Source organism: Oenanthe melanoleuca, chromosome 8 (genome assembly GCF_029582105.1).
Source record: "Oenanthe melanoleuca isolate GR-GAL-2019-014 chromosome 8, OMel1.0, whole genome shotgun sequence".
In the NCBI taxonomy this organism is placed as follows: Eukaryota; Metazoa; Chordata; class Aves; order Passeriformes; family Muscicapidae; genus Oenanthe; species Oenanthe melanoleuca.
In genome coordinates, this window is record NC_079342.1 from 6,018,592 (window position 1) to 6,040,403 (window position 21,812).

A 21,812-nucleotide genomic window follows, 5' to 3' on the forward strand; every position below is an offset into this window, starting at 1 on the left:
CTTGAAGAAAGTCATTAAAGTCCAACCATGAAATTTTTATAACAGTGATTGCATTAAGAATACAGAGGTATTTTAGCATGTGTACTCCTAACAGCATTTCAAAAGTCAGTATGTGTAGCTGTATTCTCAGAGCAGACTTCCCAGTTTGACAGAAGATTTTTTTCAGTGTCTGAAGATGACATCATGCTGTCCATGTGCAAGTCATGGTTTCTGCAGCGAAAAGCTTTCTTACTTAATTTTTATTTAGTGCTTTATTAGGTTTCTAAGGATATACTTGGTTATTGGTAGGAAATAGTGTTAAAAAGTTATGCCTTTCCCAAATGGAAATGGCATTATTGTGACAGGGTTCCAATTGTCTTTAGGTGTCCAACATAGGTTGTTTGTTTTCCATTGGAAGTTATTGCCTAGAGCATGTGAGTAGGGGCTGTTTTTTGTGTAAAGTCGCTTTCCTTGTGGAGGCTGGATGTGTGTATGAGATTACTGTCTGAGTGAAAAGTGAGACTTGCTTAACCTGGAAGGGGAAAAAATTCCAAAGCATATAATGACAGCAGGGTGTTTGGCACAGCCATTCCAGCCTGCATAGTTGACATCTAAATCTGTTCCTTTTGGACAGAAGACCATCTTAATTGTTACTGTGCATCTGTTACATTTCATAAGATTACCTAGAAATATTTTTGGTAAATATAGTCACAGTACTTAATTTCACTATACGGTTTATTTTCATAGATGTCTTTTCTTGAGAAGTAATTGCTTTTCAGAGGAGTTAAAAAATGGATCTGCTCTATGACAGTGCTTCTTCCTTTTGATTTCAGTCATGTTTGATTTTGCTAGAATTAAAATGCTCCTTTTTTTCTCATGCCTTTTTAATGGAAGCTCAGCATGGACAAAACAGGATAATTGCTTCTTTCAGTTATGAGAGAGTGGCTTTATTCTCTCTATTTTATATCTGTGCATGGATTTAATTCTCTGCATTAAAACAGTGTCTCTAAATGCCCTACAGTGTGTTAAGTAAAATAACTGAGATCTGAACTTCAACTTTACCATTATCTGCCCATTCTCATCTCACATCTTACATGCCCTCCTTCCTCTCCAGTCTTGCAAGTCATGTCTGTTCCATCCCCTCCCCTTTTCGTTTTCCTTTCTGGGTTAGGTGTGTACCTGTATCCTTTAAATGCATTTGGTAATGGCCCCTGTGTATCTTTACTGTTATGGGCTTATGGGGCTCAGAATCCTTCAGTTATCCTCCCTTGGAGCTGCAGAATCTCAGGCCTTTACTTGTTCCAAAAGAATTGCCAGTTTTGAGTTCTTGAAGCTTTCCAACAAGAATGTTTATTTTTCGCTAATAAAATTCTATTTGGCTGAAATATGTACAATATTGATAAATTTTATATTAATGTGTACAAAATGTATGTTTGTGGAATAAAATGTGAGCAGAAGCAAGTAGCAGTAAGATGCTGTGGGAGAAAGGACAAGCAGATGGTGACAGAAGCTACTCTTCCTGAATTTGTGGTTGCTGCTGAGTCCAGATAACAGAAGTAGTATTCTTGATTTGGTTTTTATTAGGGTATGTAGCACAGTGAGAATTGTTTAACTTGCAAGTTTTTTAGAAGTGATTTAACCAGGAGAATTCACAAAATGGTATGTTGGGTCTTTTCTTCCTTTGTACCCTTTATTCTTAATCCTCCCATGTTTGATTTGTTTTTTTGTAATTAGGAAAGTAGTAATTCAGTCTTCACTTTTTCCAGCATGGGACTATGTTTCTGAGATGCTGCTATTACCTAATTACCTAAAATATTACCTAAATTCAAACAGAAATACAATCATATCTTCACTACTGAACTCTTATAAATGTCTAAACTATATTTTGAATTGAAGAAACATCAGAAAAGATCAGCCCCAAGTAAACTGTGACCATAGCAGTATAAATTGAAAGGTTTCTAGGTAAGTTTCTTAACTTGTGCCAAGTCTCAGATCCAGACTATGCTGCAGGTGATGCCTGAGGAAGCAGCAGTGCCTCTGTGCTACTGCAGCTCTGGGGTACAATGCAGTGTTCTGAGCAAGGACCACTCCAGGAGTCCCTTCTAAGGGCAAAGTAAGCAATTGCTGGTCACAAAGCATCTTTAAATGGCAGAAGAGTGGTAAATATCTAAGTCAGTGACTGTAAGGCTGTAGGAGTTAATTTTGGGAGCTTTTTTTTTAAGGAAACCTTAAGCTACTCAAAATTTCAAATATGTAAAGCTGCATATTTCAACAAAATTTCAGATTAATTGCATTTCTGCCTTAGATTGTTCCATCTTTCTTTTCCTTTCATTCCAAAATTGGAGGCCTCATGTTAGAGATTCAGACAATGAATCCTTTTATCTAGGGCGTACATTCATTATTCATTGTACATTGTCAGTGGATTGCTACTTCAGGGCCTGAATTACAGTTAATTAATCTTAGAAAAGCACTTCTAATTTCACACTTTCCAAAGCACTATTGTCTCAGCACAGCAGTGCTGTGGTAGCAAAATACTCTAATGCTTGTTGCTGTTCAGTATTGTATCTCTTAACATTTATGTGCATTTGGGTCTTTATTTTGCTTACTTCTCTGAAGGTTATGTTACAGCAGTCATGATTGTGATTTGGTTTGGAAATGGTTTTTGGTATTTTTATTGTTTACAGAATTTCAAACAGAACAGACATAGGTTTAGATTTTAATTTATCCTTTTCAACGCTGAAAAGGAAAATCTGGAAAAGTGAAGATCTACAGCAAGTGGAATCAGGTAGATACCCAACTTGGCACTTCACTTCAAATGAGGGATTTGGTTTATTTCTGGTAATGGATCAGATACAGTCTGGTCTTAGAGGCTTAGGGCTTGATGTTCTCCATCTGGTGGTTCCATGTTTCTAAACCTTTTTGCTGTGCCCACAGCTTTCTGGGGACATGTATATAAGAACTTGACTCAGGAAGTTGAATTCATACATTGCAAGTCCTTTGTTTAGTTTACACATCTGCACAGGAACAGTTCCTGCTCTGTAGCTTATAACAGCTTAGAAAGTATTCTAAAAATACCAGTATCTCTTGACAGTACTTAAACCTGACATTTCTGGAATGCTGAAAGAAAAGGACTGTAATCAATGCTCACATGAAGATACTAGAGAAGAGATTGAGTGTGGAGTTACCAGAGATCCCTAACTTACATAGCACACAGAAATGTGATAACTATCAATATATCTTTGTCCTTCTACTCTGCCTTTGTACACAGCTGATTGCAGGATGAGTTGAAAAACTGAGAGCTAAAAAGGTTTATTTCACTCAGTGTGCTTGCCAAGTGGGAAAAAAACTATTAAAGGATTTTAAAATGCTCCTTTAAATCTCTTCATCTGTATTTGCCTAATTGTTTTAAGGAGTTTCACAGTAATTGCTAACTAAGGTAAAAAACTTATCACAATTAGACTTCTTGATGACACTTTATGAAAGCTGTCACATCATAAAAATATTTACTCTATTGTTTGCTGCTTATTAGGTTTTTTAATACAATCATAATTAGTTTTTAGAAATGTTGGTTTTATTATAGTCGTTGAAAATAGAAATTGGGGGAAAAGAATTGAAAGTTTAAATAAGAATATATTACACTGTGCAGTTTGTGCTGGGTGGAATTGATGCTGACTTGAGAAGCATGCCTCCAAACTGAATTACCCTGTGATCCTGACCTCATAAGTGGAGTCAAGAATTTGAATTATTGTTAGTCTGATGAATACCCTAGCAGTCTAATCTAAGTACAGAAGTTTTTATGGTTAGCCAATTACAGTGATAACACTTGTTGTCTAATTACTGCTAGTTTCCAATAATCGATATGTGGAGCATCATCAGTGACCTGAGCTCTGCTGGAAGGAGGATGCTGGTAGTGTCTTTATATGAGACTTGGCTGGTGATTTCAAGCAGTCAGCTTGTGTTGATTCAAAAGCTTATTGTTTAAGCCTATCCAAAAATCCAGAGTTTTCTATAGACTTTTGTTGTATCTGCTGTAATTTCCTTCAGGCTGTGCAGTTGCACAGAGCTGAGCTGGATCTAAAACTGGGTTAGGCACAAGTCATTTGACTGCAGTGACTTAGTTGCAGTTAAGTCACCCAGCTGCAGGGCATGTCCTGCTACAGCTAGAGCCAAGCTCAGGAAACGAGTGCAGTCCCAGGGAAGGCTGGCCAAAAGGTTGGAAGTCCTTAGGCAGTGTGTGTCTGGGGTGGATGAGACCTGTGTCCTGCTGATGGCAAGGGGAGCACTGTCTGTACAGGGCTAAAATTTGTGTATGTGAGAGGTCTGTGTGCAAGGCTTGTGCTGGAGTACAGACTGACCTTTCAGCTGGGCTTGCTGAGTCACAGGAGCTGAAGGTGGAATTAATCTGCCTGCAAAGCTATGAGCTATTGCAGTCGTGATGGAAGCACTGACATCCCTCCACAGTGTTAGACTAATGGCCAGTCTGCTGCAAACACGGGCCAAGGGCAGCCTCTCCTGCTAAACAAACCTTCAGAGTGCTGCCAGGTGCTGTGCAGGGCTCTGACATGCACTTGAAAGGATGTTCTTAAAGCCTTTCATTGCAGCTTCCATTTTTTCAGGGTAAGACGTTCCTCAGTGTTGAGTCATCTGCTGGTGAGGAAGCATGAAGGTTTTTTCCTTGTGTTTACAGTAACTTCCTTGTGTGAGCTGACATGGCTTATTACACTGGCATCCTCTGCTCTGAACTGCAGCAGTTTGGCAAAATAAAAGATCATCTCTTCAGAGAGAAAATCTCTGACAGCTTTTTGCATCTGGTGTGATTCAGAGGTTCTTCAGAGGCCATTGATTGAATATTTTTGGCTTTTTTTAGTTTTTTTTTTTTAACTAATCTTATTGTTGGAGCAAGTTAATGTCTGTGAAACTGAAATTCTGGATTTCTGGGAAATGCTATTTTTAGTCCTTTGTGGTTAGATATGGATGAAAATCTGAGAACCACAAGAACACTAAACAGTAAATCTTAAGATTGTCTTTGTGGTTGTATGCATCAGATAACTTATTTTACTGCCTTGCTGTATTTAATTTAAGTAATTTTTGAAATGCTCAGTTTAGCTGAAGCTGTGACAAATTTGCAGAGATGCTTATGAAATGCAACACAAGTAAAGGGAGTCATGTTTATAAAACTTAAGTCTGTCCTTAGGGGAGAGCAGCTGCTTGGTGTAGTCTATTCCATGCTGTTTAATAACAAATTAGAAATACTGGGAATACTATCCAGAATACACAAACAAAATTTTGTCTTTCTTTCCTGTGCCTTGGTTCTAGATTTTTCACAGCCCTGGGTCTAGGGTTTTATTTTTGTTATTTTGTTATTGTTCTGTGAGAGGTACTGATTTATGTCCCTAGCAGAGGCATAGCTTGTAAAAAAACCTGCTCTTGGAAAACCTGTTAGTTTGGGTGTGTAGGGAATTGTTCCTGGATAGGTAAATTAAATTAGTATGTCTCTGGGCATATTGGAACACCCATCAACAGGTGCAAGTTGCCCTGCTGTGTCACACAGTGAAGCTCATTTGGTTTGAATTTGGTTTGAGTCTGTGTTTCTGGTAATTTTCCAAACCTTACAGGGAGATCGTTTGTGTACAGTTTTTAGTCTGAAATTCTGTCCCCAGTTTTGATTTTTTAGGTTTTCCAGTGTGTTTGGAGTTGAATCTCTGTATCATTTATAGGGAATGATCTTATGTCACTGTCTAAAGCTTGGCAGAAAGTGAAGCCTCAAGATGCTCCCCTGTACCTGTTCCCTTTTTTTCCTTGCTTCCTGGTACAGTTTCATTGGTTGTTTTTGGGAGATGGTGTATAATTTTTTCCATTTTCTGGTCTCTCAGGTTATAAGGAAAAATATTTGATTTCGTGCCTTCTCAGTATTTTCTCAGTTAAGGTGCTATGTATAATATTTAGGATTTTCTAAAATGTTTCCTAGGTGAAGAGCAGAGGTGTCTAGCTATAAAAGCCTATAAAAATCAAGGTGACAGATGAGGGCTTAGAAAAAAGGGCTTTGATAAACAAATAGCATAAACCAAGTCAATACTTTGCTGGCTGAAGGGAGGGAAATGGGAGAGGAGTTGGAGGTGACAATGAAGTTTTGATCCTGGGAGTAAAATAATATGCATTATTTAGAATTGAAATGGAAGACTGTAGCAAGACTAAGGGGAAAAAGGTATGCTCAGTACTAAGGAATCAGTTTGTGAAAATGATGTGGCAGAATGGGGTAAGAGCCTGAGATTTGAACCATTTATAAGGCATGCTAAGTTATTGCAGTGTGTTGGAACAGATATGCAGAGGAGGAAATTAAGTCATTGGAAAGCTTGTACTTAAAATGGACTTGTTTCCTATGAGGGGGCTAAAAGAATGGCCACAGCACTAAATCAGTGCATCAGAGCATTAGAAATATTTCTTACTGTAATGTTATATCTTGTCATGAAATGCATAATTCAGGTTGCTTTATGGATACTATGAAATATGATAATGATTACTCAATTTACTATATAATTATAACTTGACTAAAATTTTTTATCTCTTGTCCATAGATATTTGATTTGATGGATGCCAAAGCCCGTGCTGACTGCATCAAAGAAATAGATCTTCTTAAGGTAAAAGATTTGTTTAGAAAATGTGCAACTGTCATCAAAAAATGTGTTCTGTTTTTTATAGACATCATTCAAGTGTCCACTGCTTTTTGTGTAGTTGTAAAATCCTCACTTTTGAAGAATTTTCTGGTCTTTATTTTAAAAGTTAATATTAAAAAGTAAATCTGATAGAATGAGTAACACTTTAAGTAAAAGTTTCTGCCAGAATTGCAATATTGTGTATGACTGTGTCCTTTGTACAGTAAAATCCTGACTTCAAAAATTAATTTTGCTATTTACTTCAAAAATTGACTTCACTGTTCCAGATAAGTTTAGCATGCTATTGGATATATACATTGAAGCAAAATTCCTCTAAAATTGTAATGTGAGTCACTGTGTAGATCCTAAAATGCCATCCTGTTCTTGCAAAGTATTTGTGAATGCTTGTCATCAGCGTATGCTTTTTGTAATTTGTATCATAGTGAAATAGATTTTAGGGGTTGTTTTGTTTGCCTGAATAAGAATGTTTCCTATGTCAGTCTTAAAACATGTGGCATGCTGTACACTAAAATGTGAATTACTATTTTGCTTTCTTAGCAACTGAATCATCCAAATGTAATCAAATACTATGCCTCATTCATTGAAGACAATGAACTGAACATAGTGTTGGAATTAGCAGATGCTGGAGATCTCTCTAGAATGATAAAGGTAGGGATTAATTTTTGTTAAAATAAGAGCTTGTAACGTTCAACTTTGGCTTGTCATTCTGTGTGATCTTCACTGGGTGAAATGCAATGAAAATGTCAGGGTCTGCAGAGAAAAGTAAGGTGTTTAGGTTTTTTTTTTATTATTTTTGTTTTGTTTTTAGTGTATGCCAATATTGATGCTTATGTGAGCGTTTTAAACAATTTGCTGAGAATCTAAGTGCAGATGGGGCCATAAGTAGACTGAAGTTATATTAGCACTGGGGAGAAAAAAAAGCCTGTAAAATAAAAGGCACTGTCGCCACCATTTACAACAATCCATTTTAATGGCATTCTTGATATTTTTGAATGATCGTGTATTGTGTTCCAATATTCTATTCTCAATAATAGCAGTGAAAGCAGAGAACTGCAGCCATACAGCAGAAGTGTCTTCTAGATCTTGAACTGATAAAAATATATTTCATATTTCTTTGAGATCACATGAAGTGAATTTTCTGATACGTGGCTGTGTGTTATGAGTTAATTGCTTTTTTTTTGGTAATATTTAAATGCCTATTTAGCTAATGAGAAAAAATTATCCAAGATCCGTTGTATAAAATTCTGTATTCTTAAACTTATATGAAGTTTTAACTGCCTTTTTAAATGTTTGTTTGTTATTTGAAAGCTACTTCCTCTTGTTCCCTTCCCTTTTTCCACTGTGTCTTTGGTCTAGTATGTCCTTTTAGCATTTTTCCTTGTGTGCACACCAGCATTATTGCTGTCAACACAGCACAACACTACTGTGGGCACAAACAATGCCAGTCAATTAGTGTTCACTCAGCAGCACTGGGCACAGAACACAGTTAGACTGTTGTGCTTGGGACCTACATGAATAGAGAATGTTAATTTCTTCATTAATGACTTTCATGCTGATTTTTTTTTTTGAGCTTTTGAAGAATATGCCTTTCTAAATTGATAATTGTGAGGTAGGACAGTCAAAATTTAGTTCTAAGTAGGTTGACAGCATCTGTTAATATTTATAGCCAAATGTGATATTTTTCTTCATCTCATGAATTATTAATTCTGTGGGCTTACATTTCATAAAACATAAAGGAAGGTTTGTCTTTTCTTTTGAATGTTCAGTTTTGACACAACAGTTACTAATATGAGTACTCTGTGACAGATTGCCTTATGGCATGTCTGGTCTTATGACCTACTGAAGCTTTTCCTTTTTTCCCTTGCTTTTTTTATATTATTTAATTTTAAATCCAGTGTGTGGCTTTTTCAGTGCAGTTGGCCTCATTACACCTTGTTCAAGTCGCTGGGTATTTCTTACAGGCTCGATCTTGGAGGCACTTTGTGATTGTCCTCTTAACACAGGGATCATGTTTAATGTAGCAAACTTAGATTGCTGTTTGATGTTAATGACAGCCTATCAGGCTATTATTAAATATGTATGAGATGTCACAATGCACTGTGTCTTCATGCTCCTGGTGGAGGAAATGATTTGGTAGATTACTTTGACAATATGAGTTTAAATGTGGGGCTCACCAATCTTAAAAACGTATTTTAAAAATTGCCTGGAAAATAAATTATATGTAATAGCATAAAGTCTTCCTAGAAGAGTGGCTGCCTGTCACACTATTAAGGTAAATATGTTGTGCTTTCAAATGAATAAACTGCTTTGGTTTCCAGTGTTCTTGCTAGAATGTTGCTGTAAGTTGTTGGAGACACCCTCAGAACAGTGTTTGGGTTTCTGACTTGTGTGATTTGTGGAGGGGATTAAGGATGTTTCTGAAATTGTAAATGACCACTGCTTGAATGACACTAAAACCAATGTTAATGTGGTGGAAAACAACTAGTTTACTTAGGTATTTGTTATGACATTATTGGCACATCAGAGAATACTTACAAGGTTGCTGTGCCTCACAGTGCACCTTAATGAATTCTTTAGTTCTTCCCTTAATGAACGGCATCCTTGCTGCCCAGCTTTTATATCCTCTCTTGTCACCTGCAGATAATGCTCTCTTTGTCCCCATTGAGTAGACAACTGAGGAAAATCACTTGGTGCATTCAGATGTATTCTAATAGAATTCATAGAATCTGCTGTATGTCCAAAAAAAGGCAGCTGTGCATTGGCATTTACATTTCACATAATGAAAGCAGAGGTATCTCATGTGTTCTCTCTGCTGCTGTGTTTATGTATGTACATACACAAGTTTAATCCACTTTATTTTTTAAATTACCTCTCTTATTGTGTTACAGGGAGCTGTTTGAATATAGCCTCCATTCTCGAAAGCAAGAGAGTTCAAAATTGAGGATTTCTTCTTGTACAGCTTTTAATGGTCTGTTAGAATTCTTGAATGTGGCATATTGGCATATCAGTAAAACTGAGAGGGAAACATCAGTGAGGGGGAAATGTTTGTGTTTGACTCAGCTGGTTTTGCACTGCAGTACCTCAGCACTATGTAACCCCTTTGTGGACATGGTGAAAGAAGGAAAAACTCTTGGTTTTTCTGTCAGTGGATTAGGTTGCTGGATACTATTTTACCTCAAAGGTACTACAAGTAAATCATTATTAACTCTTGTGCTAAGTCCCAGTTGCTCATGGTCTGTTGTTTGTCTGTGGTCCCCACTGCAGAACATGTGATAGTATGTGGCTGCCAAGGTTCAGGGTAGTTCATGAGAACTGGTGTTAGCTCATAATGCCACCTTCTTCTGCAATACAATAATATGTTGTAAGGCAAGTTTGAGGCTTGGTCCCTTTTCTTATTAGTCACGGTTCTCTGCCACAAACAGAGAACCACAAACAGTGACAAAGTGAAAATTTTCTGTGGGTTTTTTAGTTTGTTTTCTTGTTTTCAAGCAGCGGTTGTTATATTTGATAAAGAAATTGCCACAAATAAAGAAGAATCTACTAAAATAATTAAGAAAATCATAATAATTCAGTAAAAAGAGCAGTTAGTAAAGTCTGTCCTGAAGATGTTGGAACAAGAGAATTTGAATTATCTTGCAGAATAGTTAGTATATTATTTAAGGTTAAATATAAAATTACTAGGCTTGCAAGAAGGGATGTTATCACGGCACTAAAATCTAGGAGTTTTTAAACTCTGCAATAAACTTCAAAGTCTATTTAATTTCTGCAGTTATTTTTAGTTTTTAGGTTCTTCTGGCAAATAGTCTTAGTGCACCAAAAAAAATAGCAAACTTTAAACTGAATATGTCATACAGATCTTAAGGAAGTTAATCATGTTTTGGAAACAAGCATGAAAGCTTTCATCTGAATGTTGAAAATATGTGTTCAGCTTTCTCAAGATAGATGGGAAATAACTTGAATTCTTCAAAATGTCAACTAGGCACTTCAGCCACTCTTCAGACAGCACATTTTGTGTGCATTTTTTCAACTTTAAATAAAGATAAGAATACTATAATTAGCTAGGTAGAATAACAAATATTTAAAAATGTTTCATCAGTATGAAATTCCTATTGATATCTCAAGTTTTTATAGCTAGATCCAGTGCATTCTTTGTCCTTGTACTAGTTTCTTGTTTCTTGTCCAAATGCAGGAGTAGTCACTTCTTTCCAAGCAACTGATGCAGATCTAAATTGCTCCTTGCAGGAGCTGGACCTCTGTTCAGACTAGTTTGAAATATCATTGATTCTAATTTCACTGTTTCACTAGTGGTGGATATTTTGGGCTTCACTGTATGAAGCTGCATCAAGCAATTTCTCCTCTCCACATGGTCTGGAATGTAGCTCCTCCTTCCCACGCCAAAGTGTATTTGCTCTGGAGCTGGAGATTCTTTGCTGCACTCTGAGGTTGGCTGAGTTACCTGTGTGAGGGGTAGCCTGCCCTTTCATGATCCTGGAAGGAACTGCAGCTCTGTTCAGTGGCAGCTTTGCCAGCAGGGCGCTGCTCCTGCCTGTGATGCAGGCAGGACTCCGCTGCAGCATCCCTGTGCCTGCAGCCTGAGCGTGTTGGTGAGAGGTGACAGCCCTGGGCGTCTCTGGGTTGTGGTGGCAGCCCTTTGGGAGGGACAGCTGTTACATCTGCCTCACCTGGGGTGTTCAATGCCTGCACAGCCACCAGGGGTGGGCACTGCATTCTCAGCTGGGCTGGTGAGCAGCTGCAGGTCAGCTTGTCATGAGTTGCTTTTGGGAGCTTAGCAGTGCATCTCACCCCTCTGTTCTGTACTGCAGCAGCAGCTCTTTCCCTTTTCTGTCTGCACACCAGCTGCCCTGGGTGCCTCAGAGCCCATAGTTACCCGTTCTCTGTGCAGTGAGGCTGGTTGTGTTGCTGGGAATGGAGAAGTGTAACTTGGTTTTTTTTCCAGCTGTTTTCTGGTGGATTGCTATCCTGAGAATGTGCTAGAAATGTAGAGATGCTTTTGCAGAAAGTAGGATTTTCTGATGAGTATTGATAATAAATGGTAGCTATTGTTTGACTGTTTGATTGCAGTAGCAGTATTTTTCTTTTGCTGTGACATTTGCAGGATTTTTGGGAGTGTGAAATTAGGGATGCATCTGTGTAGGGAAGAGGTGCTGTGTCACAATTTAGCAGGGCAGGTATTAACGTTTGTGTGCCCTTCCCAGGATTTTTAACTGGGTTATTGTGTGGTTACTATATCTTTATCATCCAAAACATTGATCTAAAACTTTAGCAGTTGTAGGAGGAAGTTGGTGTTACTGTTTGGAAAGCTGGTGGGAAAAATTGTTTCCTGTGTATTTTGAATGGCAGTGTTGCAGAAGCTGTTTTCTGCTATGCACACATGTCCAGCAGGACTAACTGTTTGCTGCTAGGATTACCAAATATTTAGTCGTGTGAGAATGGTTTCAGTTTGTCAAAATATAGCAATTTCCTACTAAAATGTTGCATGCCAATGTTTCATTATAATACCTTAAAACCATTGAATGTGAAATGTTCCAAGTCCCTTTGTGCATTGAAACAGATGTAAAACTCAAGGGATTTTTCTTACAGTAATGGTTGTAAAAATTTACCTAATTTTCAATTCTTCTAACATATGTGCTTAACAGAAATTGCTGGAGCATAATTCCAGAAGTGGAGTATTTCTGTATGTGAAGAGCTGTGAACCTCCTGCATCTCTCAGTGCTGACACGACCTGAGTGACTGTCAGTGCTTTGAGCTGGAGTAGGATGGGTGATTGAAATGGCATTGCCAGAAATAGCTTTTTCCAGATGCTTTGGATGGGCTGCAGCTTTCTCTGTCTCGAGGGTGTTTATTCTTTCTAACAACCTGGGTAAGGGAGTAATCTGAGATGGATGTGGAGAAGAGGACAAGGCAGACCAAGGAGGAGGCTGGGACAAGTAGCTAAGTGATCTTTAAGCTCAGAGAGAGGGAAGAAGGGGGCAAGTGCACCTGTACTGGCTGGCAGGGTTTGAGAGCAGGCAGGGAACTTATGCCACTGGGAGTAGAGACTGAGTAGTGTAAGAGTAGTGTGTTAGGAAATGGTGAAATGGGATTTCCAATACTGGACATGGGGACAGGGAGGTTGGAGAAGAGCTGATGTATTGTCAGAGAATGGGACTGATGGGGCAAGGATCTGTGAGACAGACAAACTGTCTGTTTGTCTCAGCAGGGAGAGAGCCTGGATGGGCTGAGTCAGACTGGCTGGGAACAGGATGGAATGGGACTCTTAAAGGTGCAGCTTCTCTGTGCAGAGATGATTGGAGCTGTGCTGCCTTCTTTGCTGCAATAGTCGTTTGCTAGGCAGGGAATTTGAAAGATAGAGGCTTTGTGATTACTACAATTCAAGGTTTTTCCAAAGACCATCCTTACTTCTTATTTTCCTAAGAGATACTGTACAAACCACTTCAACCACTGCTTTTTGGGGAGAATTCTAATTACTTACTCTGTATTTCTGACATTCAGGGCAAAACTCTGAGTCTTGGTTTGTAGAAGTATTGAGCATTCACAGCTTCATTCTGAGTGGAAACTGTGCTTTGAAGATGAATTGTTTCATAAAGCTATGTATGTTGAGAAGGAGGTGCTTAAATTGGTGCCAGAATTAATTAACACTTTTGATCTCTAGTCTTGGCCTACATTTTAAACTGTAAAATGGGGATATTACTACCTCATAATTTCTAAGGCCGTTTGTGAAGATACTTTATTAATTTGGTATTTTAACAATGCATACTAGGAAACTGTATCCCTCTCTGAAACTTATATTTAATAATAGGTTATGAATAGTGCACAATAAACAAAGCCTAGAGACGTTTTCAAACTGCTCATTAGCTGAGTATCATGAATGAATGAGTGAAGGATTTTCTAACATAAAGAAAACAGAACTGAAAATCGTGTGCACACACTCTCAAGGGAGAGAAATGATGGTGGCTCTAATTCTGAGATTTTTCTTATGCATATATTTATGTCCGAATAATTGACATAATGGTTTTGGGAAAAATATTTTTAAAGTAGTCTTTTGTGCATGTTTGTGTAATTTGTTTCTTTTCATGATACTGATTTTTCTTGATCTATAATTGCAGATTTTAAAACATGGGATCTGGTTCTTTTGGCTTTCAGCAGTATCCGTGTCTCTTGAGATTTTTTTTCTTTACATGACTGCTAGAACAAAAAAACCCAGTACCACCACCCCCACGCCAAACCTCCTCACAAAAAGTATTTTTATTGAGCATATGGTTACATTTTATAATATAGAAAAGTTTGGCACTTTGCTGAAGCTGCATCATTGATATATGTTAAAAGCTTCAAAATAATTTTTTTCCTCCGTAGTTTATTTTTAGCTTTCTGTATCACCTTTACCTTAGCTTTTTTCCTTACTCATTTTTGAAAAAAGCTTCAAAAGATAGAGTGTAGCTTGAAGAAGCCTTTAATATAATAGGATAGTGTAACACAAAGTGTGCTAATTACAGATCAAAGCTAAACTATTTTTATGTGCCTTTTCCTAAAGGAGGAACCTGGGGCTTTGAACCAAGTCAGGCTGATTTTTGGCACTAACCTTTTTTAAAGCTGCTAAAAACTTTTTAATTTTTTTTTGCTTCCTGTAATTAAAAAATAGTGCATCCTGTCCCAATTTGTGTATCTGTATTAGCTGTATAGCAGGTGAAAAAGTGGGACGGGGTGTCCAAGGGGAAGCAGCTCCTCTGTGCATGGAGCTGTGACCTCTTAAAAGAAAAAGTGAAAGCACAGAGCCCTGGCTGGTTGGTAGAGCTGCTTCTGGTAAGCTTTTCCTCCATCCATGTGTACCACTGGGGTGTCTGACAGGTGCTGCACTGTCACCTTTTTGTAGAGCCACAGGTAACCACAGTGAGAGCAGCAGTACCAGGTCACCCAGTGCACATTACCTACATGTGCTGGCAGAATGAGAGCTGGCTGGTCCCCCAGTTTATAATCACTGGGATAATTGGGCTGGGTAATTGCCAGGCAGCCTTGTTAGCTTTGCTGTGAGTCAGCCATTGTGTGTGTCTGCCACTGGAACAATAAGTATAAGTGGGCAGATTTTCTGCTAAAATAATTGGACAATCAACAGTGTTTTGTCTTGAGGCCAGTTGCCTTCACAGACATCACACCTGAAGCTGTTGTGGAAGTACTGGCTGTACACACAGGCAAAGTAATGGTGTCAGTCAGCTATGAAAAGTTAACTTGGCAGTAAATTTCACTTAACTTAGGCTGTTCCAATAGGCTTTGGGGATTTCATCTCCACCTTTGCCCACTGGTTCTAAAATTGTCTGTGAGCCTTTAAAAAGGCAGGGAGAGTTGAAAGATTTTATTAAGTAGTAGTTCTGGGTACTTTTCTTGTGTGAAATGCCCTGCAAACAATACTTGGGGACTTTTAATTTTTACGAGAGCTGCATTTGAAAAATTTGCACTGTCAGTGTTTGCATTATGTGGGTTGCTCAGAATAGGGATTTCATATCTGTCTGCCTTGTTTATAGAGAAAATAAAAAAAAAGATGATAGCATCTGCATTTACTGCCATGCTATTGCTTTTTATTAGGAAGCAGAGTTAATGATTCAGGCATGAGTTTCACCTCTTCATGCTGTACCAGTTTTCTCAAGGGGATTTTTTTGGAGAGAGATACATGTAAACAAATACTATTGAATTTAAACATGTGGCTGTGTGTTTTAAGAAGCCCCACTCAGCTGTAACAGCAGAGACGAGGAAAATGATGCAGTATTGGAAATTTTGTATTAATGATTCTGCAAGTATATCAGATTTCAGTAGGTGATCTCTATTTCTGAACACTCCATGTCCTTGCTCTTTTGCATCAGCAAAAATGTTAGGTGGAACAGAGGGACTGTAGGTGGGCTGCTCAATAAGGAAAATTGAAATGAATCCTTGCAAAGAAAGTTGGCTAAAAATAATCCATGTAAAGTGACTTTATGCAGAGCTTTCTAAGGAGTAAGAGTTTAACAAGGAATCTTACTATGTCTGATTATTAGCATGAAAGAATATTTACTGAAATGGAAAACATGAAAAATTTTCTTGCATTTTTGCAAGGCTTATTTCTTGTAAGTGAATGTCCATTTTTTGATTCTGTTTGAGAAGATGCTTCTCTCTCAGTTCTGTGGTGTCCCTGCAGCATTCTTCTGGCTTTTTTTTGTTTGTTTTTTTATTTTTATTTTTTAAAGGAAAGACAACAGTTTAATTGTACTGACTTGTTTCTGATGCTAGTAGGTACTACCATTATTTTGTGTGTTAATTTTTGTATTGTATCTTAGTCTTTTGTTGCTCTTGATGAAACAAAGTTTGTTGTATGCTAAGATGACTAATAGAAGAAGATTTAATTTTTTTAAAGCTCTTTTTTTGTGAATTCTGAAAGGGTAAAAAATAAATGTATGGCATCTTCAATAAGGGGAGATACAAACAACTGTTAATAAAAGCTGGGAAAAAACCCAGGTAAATATTTTTATTTTCATCCCTTTATGTGCTGAATACTTGCTGCTTTTGGTATGTTCAGTTGAGGGATGACAAATAGTTTGGGTGGATTTTTTTGGTATTTGTTCTCTTTTTACAAGTAAGAGACAGCTGCTACTCTTGAAATGTAGGCAAATTTGATGACACTGTATATCAAACTGAATGAATGAATCAGGATGTGGTGGGAAGTTCTATTTTTGTTCTGCATAGAAAGCAAAGAAAAATGGCAGAAAACTTGCCATGGTCTAAAGAGATGGACAGCTGAATTAATCAGAGAACAGAACCAGACAAAAGTCCTGGGATGCTGCATTGCTGCTAGAATTATATAGCTTTTAAAATAGAAAACAAGATTTAGGTACTGACTTTCTTTCTATATTCATGAGTCTCCAAAATATTGGGGTGTTGTGGCCCATCTTCCCTGATCTGTTTTTCTGACCCTGCATGCCCTTGCCTGTTGTAGTTTGTTTCTGTTCACAGGGTGAGAACTCTTGCTTGTACTTCCATTATTTCCTATTATGGCTGCCTGACCTCTTCTTTCCTCTTTGTTCTTCCTGCTCGTATTAAAAAAAGCTCCCAAAAAAACACAGTCAGAAGTGGTCAAGAGCTTTGTGTTACTCAGAAGTTCTGTGCAATCATTTTTGCATCTCTTTTCTCTTGATTTCTTCCCACTAGTGTCTGGTTGTTGAATTGCTGTGTTGCAAGTCTGTACAGCAAAATATAAAAACCTTCTATGCTTTATATTTTTGTAAGCTGTAAATGAAGTCATGAAGAAAAAAAGATGTGATCAAGATTTTTATCAAATTATGAAAGAAAGCAAGAAAGGAATCTATTTAAAGTAATGAAATCATCATTCTCATTTTACTTTTCTTGCAAATACTGTCTTTCAAAAAACAGCTCTGGGCTATAGCATGTGCAGGGAAAATTTCAAATATATGTTCTTGTGGGCTTGTTTGACAGTTCCGCAGTTCTTTTCTTTTTTTAAAATAATGACTCTGCAAAATTGTTCAGATGATCAATTTATCAACACTCTGCAAGAGAAGCTTGTAAACATCTTTCTTTAGTCCAGTTATCTTCTTAAATAGTCATTATGTTGTCTTCTTTCTTATTTATTCCAATTTTTTTCTCTATTCAGTGAGATCTGAACCAGACTAAATCACACCTTAAAATCCTCTGATATGCCAACATGAGAACTGAATGCTAATTTTTTTCCAAGCATGGTTATTGAGATATAGGTAGTCATATCTGAATTTCTAGTTGTGTGGAAATCATCTGTGTTCAGTCTTACTCATCAGCATAAATCCTTAGTTTTCTTATAAAATCCAAACATAGTCCTTCGTGTTTCCTGTAAGTATTGTCTGAATTGTGCCTTTTAAACCTAAGTAGGACCAACTGCTATCTGCTGTCACTTTTACTTTTGGAGTTCGACCTTTAAAGCATCATCCTCAAACTCAGTATAATATAATTTCATGCCTTTAGACTTTTTTCTCTATCTGTCGTCTGTTTTGTTTGTCAAGATACTGAATGGCATTTGCTATTTAGGTTCAGCTTTGTAATTTCATCAGGATGGAAGCATTTGGAGAATAGGTAATTTTTATTTTAGCAATCCATTAGAGAACCAGGAGAGTTCTGTTTTCCCATGATGGAACTGCTCAGTCATTCTGTAAAAGGGATGAATATATGAACTGGCCATACAGCCTGCCTGCCTGCCTTAAAGCTCTTTAAAGCATTTCATTAGCAAATTTGACCACCAAAATGTCCAGTTGTGTTAAATGACTGAATGTCACAATGTACTGACGTGGTGACTCTTCAAAGTAGGTTTTTGTGATTCCATTCTCAGATGGAGATGGAAATTTCATGGAATGTGGCTTTAGAAACAAATAATTCTTGCTGGGAGCCAGCCTGCTGCCGAAACATGTTCTGTTTACCTGCTAAAGCACTGGCTTGCAGCACTGCCCAAATTTTTAATGCACATGTACAAGCAGCTCTTTTTGCCCAATTTCCACTATTTTGAGGTTGATCTTTCAGCTCAAACCGGATCATGTTTTTTTAATGTCCCACCCTAGAAGGTCAGTGGTCTGAGGGACATCAGGACTGTCCTTTGAGTCTAAGACAGGTGGAAAAAGAAGAATAATGAAGAGTTGAAGATGAGAGCACTTCAGAGAGCTGTGTCAGGCTGTGTCCCTCTGAGGGCACATCTGGGCAGGTAATGCCAACCTGTGTGCAGTGGGAGAGAGCTATGTGAAGGTAACTTGGTGGTGTGCACCTTAGAATGCTTCAGGCACTAAGCAGTGGATTAGTTTCAGCATTGACTGTGGTGCTGTTGTGCTGTGCTACAACAGAGGTTAAAATTTATTGTTGCAGCATCATATCATCTCATTTTGGCTTCCCTGTAGGGAGGGAGCAAACGGCACAATCGTTAGAACTGCATTTTGTGGACTATTTTAAAATGAAGAAGGAGAGGATCCTGCTTTGAGTACAGTTCACGTGTGCTATATACATTTACTTATGTGGTTAGTCATAAAAATAAGTTTGCCTGTGTTTTCCATCAGCTTCCATTTCTTGTTAGAAGGTACGGTTCTGAACAGAAATGGAATTTTCCTTATTGACTTTTCTCAGAATTAACTGTGCCTGCTGGACTGTTTCCTAGAAGTGTACAACATTTCAATAGCTAGTTTTGCAAAATTCATCTTTCTATTGGTGGCTTTCTTCACTAGTTTGCCTTTTGGTGGACAACAGCCTAATAAAAAATTGAGAACATGTATTTTGAGGAAAGAAGATAGAGCAAATAATTACTGAACAACATAATGTTCATTGAGTTTATTTTGAAGATAATTGTATTATTTTTAAGCCCATACAAATGAAAATGCTGCCTGTTTCTTTGTTTAGTTTTAACATTGTTAGCAAATCTGGCAGCTCTCTTTTCCATCCTCTTTAGATGGATAAATTCTCTGGAGTTAAGTAATATCATTGATGTTTTCAGGAGGAGGTTATTATTGTCCTGCAAAATTATTAATGCCTTCAGCAGAATGAGACCACGTCTGACACACTTGAGGTTGCATCCTTGCACTGTAAGAACTGAAACCAGTTTTGTAGTGTACATCTGCTACAGTGCTTTGGATGGCAAGAATATAAAGTGTTAAAAGGAAACTTGTACATAAATACTTTGAAAGTACACTGATGTACTTTAGATAAATTGGAATGGGAATGCGTAATCAAAAATCTTCCCATTTCAGGCATTTCATCACTGCTTGTACTTGCATTCGAGTTGAAAAAATAATAATTCAGAATGTTTAAATAAAGTACCTAGTTGTAATTATGATAATTTCAGAATGCATTTTAAATCAAGGAACTATGCTTTCATGTACACATACTTTAGATGTATTGTGTATTTGTTTTTAAATGAAAAGAAACCTGGTCTCCATCTTCCTGTTGACATCAAACAATCCTCTGATATGCAAATCCAGCTATGGGGAGAACAGATACACAGGGTTTGTTTGGATTCAGTCCAAGACTGAAAGAAAATTATATTTAAAGACGTAATTTATATGCTTTGCCTCATTTAAATGAAAATGCATTTTGAAATAATCCCTATAACTAAACATTTGGTGGAATGTTAAGATCCTTTGTACGACTGATGCATTTTGCTATAGGTAGTTTAAAAGCATCTCTCTCATACTCCTCTGTGTCTCTAATGTGCAGATGCAGCTGTCAGCTTCTCAGTGGCATGTTTTAACACAGTATAAAAATATTTTTATTTTTGCAAATTAATAAATGTTTGTCACATGAACTTTCTTAAGGTGCGTGAGTGTGAAGTCTGTACGCACAATTAAAATACATCAAGTATTTTGCTTTTCATCTAAAATTTTGCTAGTCTTAATGTTGTTTGTATATTTTCTCCTTGTGTAAAACTTCAAAACATGATACAATATGATTTCTTTGGAAAGAGAGGCTAAAAAATCAACAATTTTTCAATCTTTTTCACTTTAGCTGCAGAATTTATAGTGACTAAACTTTTGCATTTTAACATCAGCTGAATTCCAGGTTTTCAGTAGGTATCTTTGGTGGACAGTTACTCAGTTCCTGAACACAACATTTGAAGATGATGTGTATAGCAGAGTGTAATAGCTTTGTGTAAGCTTTAACAGGGCAGTAAAATGTTACCAGTAATCAGGAATGGGTTTTTATGCAGGATAGAAAATATTTGAGCAGGAGTTACATTACTGTGGAATTTTCAGTTCCTTTAGTTCCCTTTCATGTATTGCGGAAGTTTTTAAAACTAATGTGACCAATTGTTCTTAAGTGATTTTTGTGACTCTGTGATACTCCTATTCTTTTTCTCTTCTTTTTAGAAAATGAGGGTATGGAAAATCAATTTTGGTGTAAGGAAGTTTATTTAATTTGGGATGTTCTGTGGCACATAACTTTATATCTGATCTTTATTTGTTCTGTGGCTACTTTATACTAGATCACTCTGACCACATTAATCCAGCACTGAGAAGTACTGCATACTGTATAAATCCTTTTTAGGGGTAGGTGTCTTATTTCATTAATGTTATTTGTATCTCTGTGTGTAGACTGACACTGACATGCAGTGATGATACATATATTAATATTTAAGGGGAAAGTTTTGTTTCAAGAAATTTAGTTAAACCTTTCTCATTAGGTTGTGAGCGTCTTTTTTTTTTTTTTTATTTTTTAATTAAGGGTTTTCTGTCTTTTTTTCAGTCATTTTATGCAAGTTTTAATTTTTAATATTCACTATCCGTATTTTTTTTAAGCATTTTAAGAAACAGAAGAGGTTGATTCCCGAAAGAACAGTTTGGAAGTACTTTGTTCAGCTTTGCAGTGCCTTGGAACATATGCATTCTCGTCGTGTTATGCATAGAGGTAATACAGGATCAAAGATGATTTGTCCTTACTGAACCTTTGACTATATGAGAATTAAGCTGGCTGGAATCAATTTTGACAGCTGAAACACTGTATGTTTCTGTAAGATTTTATAAGTAATAGAAAACCGAGAGAAGTTTGTGGTTGCGCATTTGTGGTGGTAGGGATTGTTTGATAGCAAGTTTTTCAAAATACACAGTAGTTCTGTAAGTGATGAATATTCTGTCATAACTGCTTCATTTTTCTGGCTCTTGCCTTCTGTCCTGTATTTATTCTTCTGTTTTTTCCCAAGTTGTTGTCTTGCCCAAGTTTTGTTACCTGCCTTAAACAGATCTGTCAGTCCATTCTTTGCACCTCACCTGATTGTCTTGGAGTATCTGCTCCTGCCCTGCTTGCTTGTGGTTGTGGTGGCCCTTCTCCTAATCCCTTCTCTATTGGATTATGTGTAGGTCTGAGCATTTCCTCCAATTCTCTGCTCCTTTCCACGATTTCCAATCTCTATGTCCCAACAGCCCTTGTAGATGCCAGCTGTCCCTGTCAGGTACTAAATTTCCTTGGCCCATTTTAAACCTCAGTGCTGCTGTCTCCGCTGGATGAGGTCTTCATTTCACCTTGTAACTCGAGTCAGAGAAAACAGATCATAATATAGCTTCTCAGATCTGCTATTTTTTTTTTTTCCTTTTGAAATCCCTGTGGTTATGGGATTGTGAGTTGTGTGTGAGCTGTCACTTTTTGGGTTCAGGTGACATTACC

At 37.3% G+C, this 21,812-nt stretch overlaps 1 protein-coding gene across 2 annotated transcripts in view; it reads left to right on the plus strand.

Moving 5' to 3' along the window:
* Positions 1-21,812, plus strand: part of NEK7 (NIMA related kinase 7) — a 65,127-nt gene that overhangs the window by 17,386 nt on the left and 25,929 nt on the right. For both annotated transcript variants that reach the window (XM_056497506.1, XM_056497507.1), the window contains exons 4-6: positions 6,555-6,617; positions 7,191-7,301; positions 20,951-21,059. In XM_056497506.1, coding sequence (XP_056353481.1) covers positions 6,555-6,617; positions 7,191-7,301; positions 20,951-21,059 — 283 coding nt within the window. The remainder of the gene's footprint in view (positions 1-6,554; positions 6,618-7,190; positions 7,302-20,950; positions 21,060-21,812) is intronic.